The 12,495-nt window shown below is 45.2% G+C and overlaps 1 protein-coding gene across 1 annotated transcript in view; it reads right to left on the bottom strand.

Moving 5' to 3' along the window:
* The window catches only part of LOC126522188 (probable caffeoyl-CoA O-methyltransferase 1), a 57,244-nt gene that overhangs the window by 22,603 nt on the left and 22,146 nt on the right, over positions 1 to 12,495 (bottom strand). Inside the window, exon 2 of the mRNA XM_072288836.1 lies at positions 5,989 to 6,096. Within this exon, the coding sequence (XP_072144937.1) occupies positions 5,989 to 6,096 (108 nt within the window). The remainder of the gene's footprint in view (positions 1 to 5,988; positions 6,097 to 12,495) is intronic.

Here is a 12,495-nt window from a genome sequence, read left to right on the forward strand (position 1 = left end):
AACAAGCAATTGTTCTCTACTTCCGGCGGCGTTTTCTCTATTTCCTTTTTAAATAAAAGGATGTTGATCCATAAATATTCTCATAAACAACGGTTAACTTTTTTATTATTCGCTTTTGCTCGCAGTTTGGTTGTTGCCTTGGCTCTCTCCTTTAGTAGATCGCTTAATTTCTCAACTCCTTGCGATTTTTGTTTCCAGTTGCCAATTTTGCACGAAAAGTGCTATACAATTAGGGAAAAACAGACGAGGTAACGGGCGACAGTCATCTTGCTTATGGGTTTAAGGGTTATTGCAGGGTTTCATGATGGACGCTCTTTCACATTATTTTATTTCCCACCATATCTAACCCATATCACGTGTATATGGTTCCGGGCAGCGCTTCCGGTGCATCTGCCAGCGTCGCGGCGAGCCGTAACTCGAGGAAATAATGAAGCAAAGGGATAAGTTAAACGCAACTGGCGTTTTCTCCGGGCGCAATTCGTTCCATGAGAGTACAGACCAGCTGAGTAACAGCCGCATCCCTCTCCTGGTCCCAGGATCAGCCTAAACAAAGAAGGTTGAACTAACAAAAGCAACAGCTATGCGCGTGACGGTTGAATAGACGGTGACAACTGAACGCATCTCGAGTTAATCGCGCGGGTGCGGAATCTATGAGAAAACCGTCCTTCACATTACAAGAGATGCCGATAACTGCCGCCATCTAAAAGGAGTGAAAAAGGCAGCATAATGCTGACCGATGAACAGCTGCCAAGTCTCAACATTGACCTGGCGGCGTTTTAGGAATGTTTGAGGAGTGGTGGCGTGGGTGGGGAGGGGGGGGGGGGGTATGCCACTTGATTTCGGGGGGGGCCCGGGCCCCCCCGGGCCCCCCCTTGGGTACGTGCCTGCTTCCTCAATATAACAATTGGCTGTCGCACTCAGCTGTGCATGGTATAACATACAAGGGGAAGTGCGCACCACACTTGCTATTAGCACTTTCAGAAGCTTTAATTGCCTAGTAAGCTGACAAGCACGGCAAAGCAGCCGACGGAATTCAGCCCAGGCCGCTGGCTCCAAAAAGAGAGCCTCGTTGTCTTTCAGTATGGTGACGCCATCTACCCGTAAAGCAGCGAATAGAGCGAACGCCAAGGACCTTCAAATTGTGGCAATTATCGCGGGTGCGTGTTTCGAGCGTTTGTTTCAAGGGGGTGTTGTTTTTATACTAGTTGGATAAAGCAAAGGTCAGTGAAGAAAGCCACTGTGTTTGCTCACCTATAACGATCACGTTGAGCAAAACACAACGTAGAAGGCAAGCGCACCCACTTTTTTCGACACAAAATCTGTTGCTGTGGAGGTTAGATATATTAACCTGCGGGTGCGGCCACACTGACCTTTCTCCTTTCCCTCTCCACTTCCACCCTTTCGCTTCCCCAATGGAAGGCTGCCGATAGGGCGCGGCGATGGTTAACTTCCCTGCCTTTTGTTCTCTATCTCTTTTTTTCTCTCTCTCAACCGTGCTGTTTACAACACATGGGGTCGCCTGCAGAAACTTGTTAACAGATATTATATGCGTATGCACTTCGATTGAAGGTCAACGGCTTGTCACTCTCCCCATGACTCTAAGCCAACCAGATGAAAGACTTCATTGAAAACAAGATCAGGCTCATGGTTTCACACGTCGAGCGTAGCACCTTGAACGACTAGTCGGTTCAGTTTAAGGGTTGTAAGAAGGAACTTGTTCCCCTTTTTTTTGTTGTTCTTCTTCCCGGCTTGTGGAAGTAGTAAACAACCGTTTCACACGTCGCAGCGGCAGAAACCCACAAAACCGCTGCAGCAGTTTCTGAACTCAACCAGGCGGAGTGACCGTACGTGAGATAGCGACAAACATTCTTCCTCTACATCTCCAACGCGGCTTACCTCTGCCCTCTCCCTCTGTCTACAGCTTCTGTCTCTGTACGGTTACCCCGCCGTAGGATAGCCAACCAGGCTCAGCATACTGGTTACCCTTCCTCTCTTTCTCCCTCACCAGCCTCCTTTACTGGCACAGAGCATCATCGAGATACGTTATAAGTATTTTCTTTTGGTTACTCAACACGCTCAGCACCTCTTTATTTGGCGCCTGACAATCAACATGACGCGAACGTGTATGAAGTTGCAGAGCAATACCAAAGCGTACTTCCTGCGCAAAGTGAGCCAGTTCGCACCCTCCATCCCTCGTGAATTCTTAGAGTCGCAGATCCTGGGACAGCAGGTTTGACAAAGGGTTTATTATTCTACCGGAATGTCGTTAACCATGTCTTTAACCATGCACTTAACCATGCCTGCATATCATTAAAAAGAATCTCCTCTCCGTGTCCGTCTCTTACTCTAATGCAATATTCCAAAGAGACTCACCAACTAACTAGGATCGTGCACCCCAATTTTCTTACGTCACACTTTTTTTTAGAACGACTAAGGCTCCTCAGCCCGTTCGTAATGTCGGCGCCACAAATTTATATATATATATATATATATACATATATATATATATATATATATATATATATATATATATATATATATATATATATATATTGATTTTGACTGTGCTGAATAGGTAAAAGATTACATTTGTACGTGATTCCACAAGCAACAATGTCAAAGTTGTTGTGACTATGAATAAAGGAAAAATACAATGGAGAAATGTGTGCTGAGAAAAAAATGGCCGGGCTTTGATGAGTGCTTCGATGCCATATGCAGCCTTGCATTTCAAACGATGAATTTCGCTGTGAAACTTAAGCTTGCTGTTTATTTGTACTCCAAGAACTGTTGCAGATTCAGTGATAGTAATATGATGTGATCTAAGAATTACAGACGTAGTGTTAGGTATGGGTTTCTGTGGGGATATGAGAACCATAAACTTAGTCTCAGATGGAATGAGGATCAATTGATTAGTTGAACACTAGCGAACACTAGTTTTAAAGGGAATGACAACTGGCCAGAATGCATTGTGAGAGGTTGATGGAAATGAAATGACAGCGATGTATAGTGATAGAATTCAGCACGCTGTTCGGAATTTAAGTAGGAAATATAATTTTAAATTGACAGAGGAAGTCAGAAAAACCAGTAAATGGCGAGGCCTGGCGGTGATATCGTGGTACTTCGAAATGCCGTCAAGATATTACTGTACGTAAGTCGGCTGTCATTAAGCACAGTATAATTATTGCTTAATATTGCAGTTAGCTTATTATAAGGCACTAGCGCTTTATTCTATCGTATTATGAAGTAAACAAAGTCCACGCTAATAAGCGGCGCTCGCGTCGTCCCACATGCATGGCGGCGCACATGATGTTGTATACGCGCGCAAGTATAGCACGGGTTTGCAAGTACCCAGAGTCTTATAATCTCCTTGTGATATGCCATCGACGAGTTGTGCCGCAAATGGGTGCGTTTTTTACCTTCGCGTCGGCGCCTCTGTCACACTGTACCGACGCCGAGCTCTCCGCCGACCGTCGGCAGATTGTCGGCGTCGGTACAGTGCGACAGAGGCGACACGAAGGAACAAAACGCTGTCGCCTACTGTCGGCAGACCAAAATCGCTGTCGGATTGGCTTAGCGTGAGTGAGCATTTACCAATCGGCATTCTCCAGGCGCGCTGCTTGTGGCGGCGGTCGACCGTGCAAGTTGGATTCGTCGCTTCCACTGCCGCTTTCGTCCATCGAAGCCCCATGACGTTCGGGTGCTATTTCGTAAAGATCTAAATTCTGAGCAAGCATGGGAGCTAAAATCCTTTGTTCCTGTTCGCTCAGGTCTTCGAGAGGAGACATCGGAAATCAGAAGCGCACGCTTGGCTACAGCAACACGAACAGTGTACCACGTGTAGAAGCGTCGTTTCGTTTTCGATGTGCTTGGTTTCGTTTTGACTGGTAAAATACCAAAGCAGTTGGACAGGAAACCGCAAGAACACGTAGCTATTATCGTAGAAATACGTTACCACTTTGGAAAAGATACAAACAGTCTTATCTGAAAAAATAAACTTGAAAGAATTCAAAGCCTAGCACTCCGTTTTGTTTATTCCCGTTACTCCCGCTACGAAAGCGTGACACTTGTCCGTAAAAGGGCTAGCATCTCGACGTTAGAATGCCGACGACTAACTGCATGTATGACATTTCCTTTCCGGTTATATCATGATTGCATCAGCATAACTAAAGATGCGTACCTAAAGCCACCTCACCACCGCTCCAAAAATATCAACCACGACATGTGCATACGACCATTTGCTGCTAGATGTGACTTATTCAAATTTTCATTTTTTCATCGATCCATGGAACTATGGAATAACCTGCCCCACCTTATTATGAATGATGTGTCACTTGATGCTTTTGTTGCGAATGTTAAATATGTCTTTGAAGAGCAGTTCCTGTTGTAAATCTGTTTGTAGCCATAGCTTTCTTGATTATGAGTCATGGATAGTATGATTCTAGAGCTCTGCACACTTTTGATTCGATTATTTATGTAAGCTCTCTGTCTTTTCATTCATGTTCCGGAACACCAAACCTGTTGTATTACCTATTGTTCATTCCACTCCTGTCAGAGCCTGTGAAAAGCTCATAGTTTTACGAAATAAATAAATAAATAATAAATAAATAAATCGCAGGAACATCGACTTGATAAACCAAATAATACTTTCTCACACCTACAGCCGCACTTCTCGTCTGCCTTCCACTAGGGCCAGCCTATAATCGCTATCGCGCTCACCTATCACAGTTTTCAGCACGCTTCCAGTGAAAGACCTCATCCTCACTGCATATCGAGAAATTCTGCTAAAAAAAATGTTCCACGGCGTTTTCCGCGTTAGTGCTTCATCATTAGACGCTCTGGCCGGTAAGCTTTCCATTGCACTAAAGAAGTGGGTGCCATGAAAATTGGTTGTCAGTCGCTTTAAAGCAGTATTTAGTTCCGAAGTTAGGCAAGCGATACAAGTATCAGATTTTGAAACCGCAGTGTCATCAGCATATAAAACGACATGAGTACCATTGGTTGTTTAGGCATGTCATTAGGTTATGAAGAGTAGCGGACCTAACATTGAGTCCTGACGTACGCCTTGGTTAAATGATTTTGTGGTAAAAAGGCAGTCCGATTATAACAGGTTTATTGGAGGACCAGGAGCACCATAAGCTTCAAGTTTGTTAAGGAGGATAATATGGTTAACAGTATCAAAAGCCTTGCTACAATCCAAAAATATAGAACCGACAAGATACCCAGAATCAATTTCAATTTTTAATAAAATCTGTTAAAGGAAGAATGGCCAGGCTTGTTGGGCGCCCAGAACGGAATGCGAATTGAGAATTGGTTAATACATCAAACTTATTGAGATAAATCTTTAGACGCACCACAGAAAAGTTGTTCTATAATTTTACTAATGACTAAAATAATAGAAATTGGACAGTAATTAGAGATGACGAGCCTGTCACCCTTCTTAAAAACAGGGATAATTTTTGTGTCCTTTCAGAAGCTAGGAAGAGCAGCGTTTTTGAAAATGAGGTTCATGATGTAGCTGAATGTGTCACGGACAAGATGAGCCACTAATAACCCACTAACCTCTCAGCCCAAGCCCAAGATTTGTGGCGCACTGAGGCAAATACATTTTGCGTGGAATGATAATCCAGAAGCGTAAGCAACGCAAACACATTACATAACATGTTACCTTGGACGAAATTTTTTTTTCAAGCCAGCTGAAGACTACATAGGCATCTTAAATAATAAAAAATCATCAAATAATAGAAATCAAATAATAATAGTGACAGTGACAACACGGCGTCCACGACGGGGACGGTGGAAAGACATCTCGGGTGTCCTTATAATTTCTGTCGCAATAAAATGCGAAATAAACGTACCTACGTGCCGTGTCTAAGCACGTAAAATATTTGCTTAGCTGACAGTGAGTGCCACTCAATTGAAACTATCTATTAACAAATACAGCATTTCCTCATCATGCCTGTTTGTGGTTATATGCCTGACATCACTCACCTCCATGAGTTTCTTTTGTACGGGATGCAGCCGTAACGTGTGGTCTTCGGCATACTTGGCAGCCTTCGGGCACACCAGGTCTTTCTTTGAAGGAACCCTCAGCTCTTCCTGAAAAGTTGCAAGTAGAAATAACATATATATACATATATATATATATATATATACGAACCTACGAGCAAGGTTCAGGCGAAATGGCAAGCAACAGCCATTTTTCAATTCTAGGCGCTGTTCTATTTACTGTAGTTCACATACATTTTGCCAGTTCGGTAACATTATGGCAAAATTAAGGCCCTAACTTTGTCCCTTCCAGTTCTCTCGACAAAAGTGCAGGGGCGGCCGAATAAGCAAGGGGCAAAATATCGAGGAAAACGAGAAGGGAAAGAAACACGTTCAAGGTATGGTTCGGCTTGGACCTGAAGGTCGGAGGGGTGGGGAGAGTGAGGAGGGAGTACTCTGCAAGTGTTCACCTACAGTGTACTCTCCAGATCGGCCATTGCTAGCTGGCTGGTGCCTTACGAGAGAGAAGGATAATGGCTGGGGGTGCCTACCTCCACCTGAATGGTACCCCAGCCCAGTCAATCAACTATTCAGGAGCATTGACTGAAACGCAGCAGCTGCTGATTACTACACCCCCAGGGCTGCGCTGATGCCAGTAAACGGATTTTCAGTGGCCCGCACCAGAGTTCAGACTTCTATGGTGTGCTGGTGTGTGCAATCAGCGCATGACCACGAATCTTGTTGTCAGACGCGATAAGCGCCATGAATCGTTAGCGGCATCACGGGCACTAAAATGGAAAAAAAAAAAGGAGGCGGTGCTGGATTTTTTTTTTTTTTCTGGATCTCTTCTAATGAGATAAAAAGGGCGCACGACCCACGAACGCATTCAGCTTTCTAATGCAAAGACTGCATTATTGGAACAGATTCCGTAATTAAATCGAACACAGCCCGAACACAGCCTTCTTACCTTATTGACCCCATGTGGCATCACCTGCGAACTGACGCTCTTCCTTCACACGTGCGACTTGCTATTCAACTTTCACGAATATTTGCTCACATGACAGCGCTGTAAGAGTAAGCGTCAGTTCAGGTAATTTGGATCCATTAACGTTCCAGGATTTGTACTAGCGCGATACAAACAACCTGCCGCACTTACCCGGCAAATTTTACGTAGATCGCATTAATTACGATATAAGACCAATTACGATGTACGAATTACGACCAAGCGGGTCGCTTCCTCGTCATGCTGCTAGACCTTAGTTAAACTAATGGCCCGTAACAATGTCAGTGCCGCCAGGTCCAATGATTGCTTTTGAGATCGCTGGTTCGGTGCATACATCGCTCCTCGTGCCTGTTACAATGGCGGCGCAGTTAGGTCCAATCACTTCTCTGCACTGGTTCGGCACAGATGTCACTCAGCATTCTAATGCACGTGCTGACACTGGTTCGCGCCATGAGTAAACAGATATGCGCAGATTGGCTTTCGTGTGAAGAAAAGGTTAGCCTATAGCCTGCTACGATGTCGGCGCAGTCGGTTTCAGTCAGTTATGTGAAAAGCACTGCTTCGACGAGTACATCACTCGTCATTACAAAGTACGTGCTGTCGCTGACTCACTCCAGGAATAATATAGTCAGATTGGCTCTCGTGAAAAAAAAGGGGGGGTAAGCCTGTATACCGCCGTTTACAATGTCGGCGCAGCCATGTCCGATCACATCTCTGGAAAACACTGGTCAAGCGCATTCATCACTCCCCATGCTAACGCACGTGCTGACGCTGATTCACGCGATAGATAAGCGGATATGCGCAGATTGGCTTTCGAGGAGAGAAAAAAAGGTAAGCATATATAGCCTGTTACGTTGTCGGCATAGCCAGGTCCAATCACTTCTCTGGAAAGCCCCGGTTTGGTCCGTGTCCTGGGCCAGTACTCGCCGCCGATGGGGTGTTGGTTATTGTCGGTGAGCGTCGCTCGTTGGCGCCACAGGGCAGCGGAGCGCGAAATGAGTTCAATGCCACGTGGCGTAATACGGCTAGTACCTCATAAACTTACGGTAAATTCTTCCGTTGAAGTTGCACTTTGTTCGAGCGCCACCAGATTAGAATGTTCTGTCTTGATTTACAGCAAAGCTGTATATGACTAGGATTGCGGGATTTCTTCGTCTCCGTCGACAGACAATTCAGCCAATCACAGCGAAAGGTGCGCGCCGCGTACGCCGCTGGATTCGTTGCGTTGCAGCACCACCACATGGCGCTAACCTCTGCGCATCCGCGGCGGCGCCGTTCGTGAGGGGGATAGAAAAAAAGAACCAGAAAGCTCGTCTTCGCGTGTAGCGTTCGCCGCAAGCGTTTCACGGTAACGATTAGGTTACATAAGCTGCAGCTGCCGGGAAACGGCAACTGTGGCATACAAAGCAGGGAGTGATGTCACTATACTTTCACATGTAGAAGAAGAACCCGCCTAGCAACGCATTTAATTTGTATTGTAATAACGATATGGAGATGCCCCGCATAGTTAGGACTCTGGAAGAGCAGCGTGAACATGATGAGCGACGAAAGGAACAGCAACATCAATATGTCCAACGGCGTCGTGTTGAGGCTCGGCAAGACGCAATTCAAGACTACGTCCCATTGGTCTACCGGATCTGGTGTTACCACAGCTTCGTTGGCCAAACAACTTCACAGTATGGATCGGAGCCCAATTTTTTAAGTACTTTGGCAAGAAAAGAAAATACAGGAATATACATAGCGATAGACCTCGAGACTGGCTTTTTTCTTCGGTAACACCTATGTCTGTGAGCAGTCGCTCTCTTTTGCGTCCCTGAACAAGACCCACTTTTTGCTTTCAATGACTAAAGTGACATAACAAAACTTGCTGAGAACAGAAACGAGTGCGATGACTCCAAACATAAACTGCCTCTCCCCGAGCAAAAGGTGTAACATTTTTTCTTGAAGTGCAACCCGTATGTCTCCACAATAGGTTGGTTTTAGGCCCTCCTTAGTTTTCAGTTGTGCAACGCTAGCCTAAGCATTACCGTTTGAAACCGCTTTCTGGAGATTCTGCGTCCAGCTGCGTTTAATATGAAATCAAATAGGTTTGTACTATTTCAACGTCCGACGACCGGATTCCAGTGAAGGGAATAAGACGTCTCCCTCACGCTTCTGCCATAGAAACAATATTTTCATATGATTTTTATAGTTAAATTCTTCCAGAATGGTGACATATGTGAGCTCTAAGGCAGTACCACCTATACACGAGAGACGAAAAAATCGCTATTGTCTCAAGTTGGCGGATACGGTGAAATTGCATTACTGAAATCTTTATTAGAGACCCCACATAAGTCATAGTGTACGCCAAAATACATGATAATCTAAATAGTTAGTGCTGCCGACTTTGTGTTTCAGTACAAACGAAGAAGGCAGCTTACTTCTGTGTAAAAATTCTGTGCAGGACAGCACATTTCTTTTTCGCGTGCGTAAAACTGTGACCGGCGTTCATAAACACATGCAATCAAAAACAATAATTCTGGTCAAATAGGCAAGAAGTAAAAGGTTCTGGCCAAACAGCGCTGCCAAGCCTGCACAGCAAGTGGAAATTAAAGCAGCACCGCTGACGTTGCAGCGTTGGCTCACTACAGGAAATGCGGAGGGCTTGCGACGGGTTGTTTAACCGACCGGATGTCATTAGCGAGGTTCAGAAGTAGCGTGTGACCTCGCAAACAACGGTTCAGCGCACACAAAGACAAAGTCGGTGGCAGTCCGCATACGGAGAACTGAAACTGCGCTTGGCCATTTTTGTACTACTATAATGCCAGAGTATTGTGCGGGAAGCCAATGCAAGTCACCAAAATTATTCTGTCACCGAGAAGCTTTCCTTGACCCCGCGGAGAGCGAAAAGGATGTACGAGCGCGCACCGGAATGCTTGAGAGAGGAGATCGTGGCGGTACGTAGTTAGGGAGAAATTATGATGATGATTTCTATCGACATCCCTTTCGAAGCGGATGACGAGGAACGGTCACCTAGACTACTTGTGCTAATTGAGTTTTGTTTACTCTGTTGCATTTGGCCTACCTCTCCTTGATGTTATGTCTCTTGAATGAAGCCTTTGTCTCTGTATTCTATGCTGTTACCTATTTCTGTAACGAGCCCGGTACTGATTACCTCTTCCCTGCATTCTTTTTTTTTCCCCACCAGTACTCTAAACGTCTCTTGCTTATCTCGACCGCCCGACAAGGTTAATGCTTCCATTCGCATTGAATCCCAGCGCTTCTAAAGCTTCCCTGAGGTAAATTTTAGCCGCTATTACTATACCCTAGCCGACATACGCAAATATGAGCGTATACCTTAGATTGTTCGTGGAACAACGTTTACGAAATGTCGCGTTTATTTTGTCGCTGGCGCACTCCTCGTCCGTCAGCTGCATGCGCCTATTCGCATACACAGAGATTCCGCAACACTGTATAGAATGTAAAGCCTCAGCGACCTGACAGGGCACTCTTAGAAGTTATTGCGTACTTTCCACGAAGCCTTACCATTTCAGAATGTGACGTGTAGAGACGTTGTGCTGTGAAGTTCTAAATACAGAAGATGTCCGAGTTCGCTCCACCAGCTCTACACGGCTGTTGCTCGCGCGCTTCTGTCCCCAGTTTGCTTTAACGCGCCAGCATGCTCGCTTTATGTATACATTTTGTTTCGTTTGTTTATCCCTCAGCCCATCCACCTGCTCTGTGCCGTACCCTTTCCAGGGCACGTCAGCCATAAATGTGAGCCGAACGCGGGGATAAAACAAAAAAGCTGAGCGTGCTTCCAGATAAAACCATCAAACAGGTGTGCGAATTTGCTTTATGTGTCGTTTGGTTCTCGTAATCATTGCCCTCGGACCCCGCAAAACGGTTCCGTGCGGAGCAATTCGATGGTATTCACGTCCATCCATCGCTTGACGAACGGCACGCAATTTAATCAGTCTCTCTTTCTTTGTTCCTTCTAAAGGCTGAAAGCAACAAAATTTTTTGCCATGGAAAGGACTACATAGCTGTATAGAGTATGTATGGAACCTCCTACACCGAGCGAAATTTTACATCTCAAATACAAGCGCATGCGTCACAAGAAGCTCGCGAGAATTGACGCTTTTGATATCGAAACTCAAAGAAACGCCGCCATTAACACCCGCCGGAAGCGATCCATGATTGAGCACGCGCGGTTTCTTGGCATGACCTGCGAGACATGCGGCTGCCTAGGGCGCCCTGAAAATTTTGGGGGGCCACGTGCTGGAGACTTGCGTCACATCCGCTAACCATTATACGTTCACGCGTCGCTTGCTAAGGTGTTGTTTAAAGGCTGCTAATAAGACAATTATACAATTACAAACCCGGCAGTTTTGCAAAGCTTACTTCGATTCTGTAGACTGCTCGTCTATAAACAATTTAGCCAAATTGAAATTTAGATGCAATGGTTCTTGAACACCTGAGCCCTGAACTATCAACATCACCCCACTATCTCCAGCTGTCCCCGAAAGTCATCAACATCATCATGATCAGCCTATTTTATGTCCACTGCAGGATGAAGGCATTTCCCTGCGATCTCCAATTACCCCTGTCCTGCACCAACCGATTCCAACTAGCGCCCTATTTAGTCTTCTGCCGTCCTCGACTGCGCTTCCCTTCTCTTGGCACACATTCTGAAATCCTAATGATCCGCTAGTTACCTAACCTATGCATTAAATGACCTGCCTAGCTACATTTTTTCTGTTAATATCAATTACAATATCGGCTATCCCCGTTTGCTCTCTGATCTACACCGCTCTCTTCCTGTCTCTTAACGTTACGCCCAACATTCTTCGTTTCATCGCTTTTTGCACGGTCCTTAACTTGTATGGAGGGTAAAACTGCGCGAAAAAACGAGGACAAGCGAAAGGAACACACAACACACCATTGCGTTGGTGGTGTGTTGTGTGTTCCTTTCGCTTGTCCTCGTTTTTTCGCGCAGTTTTACCCTTCCTTTAAGTATAAACCAACTAGCCCGCAAGAGCGTCCTGCCTTAACTAATTTCCGAGCTTCTTTGTCAGTCTCCAAGTTTCTGCCCCATATGTTAACACCGGTCGAATGCACTGATTGTACACATTTCTTTTTAATGATAATGGTAAGCTTCCAGTCACGATCTGACAATGTCTGCCGTATGCGCTCCAACGCATTTTTACTCTTCTGTAAATTTCCTTCTCATGATAAGGGTCTCCTGTGAGTAATTTACCTAGGTAAACGTACTCCTTCAGACTCTAGAGGCTGACTGGCGATCCTGAACTTGTTGTTGTTGTTGTTGTTGTTGTTGTTGTTGTTGTTGTTGTTGTTGTTGTTGTTGTTGTTGTTGTTGTTGTTGTTGTTGTTGTTGTTGTTGTTGTTGTTGTAAGTGGTGACTGTGGCACATACCCACAGTGTGGGATTGATCGGCCATGCATCAGATGGTTAAATTAGGTGTGTAAAAAACAAGGGTGTTAACAATTTGAGCGTTGGAGCTTAAA

This window comes from Dermacentor andersoni, chromosome 6, assembly GCF_023375885.2.
Source record: "Dermacentor andersoni chromosome 6, qqDerAnde1_hic_scaffold, whole genome shotgun sequence".
In the NCBI taxonomy this organism is placed as follows: Eukaryota; Metazoa; Arthropoda; class Arachnida; order Ixodida; family Ixodidae; genus Dermacentor; species Dermacentor andersoni.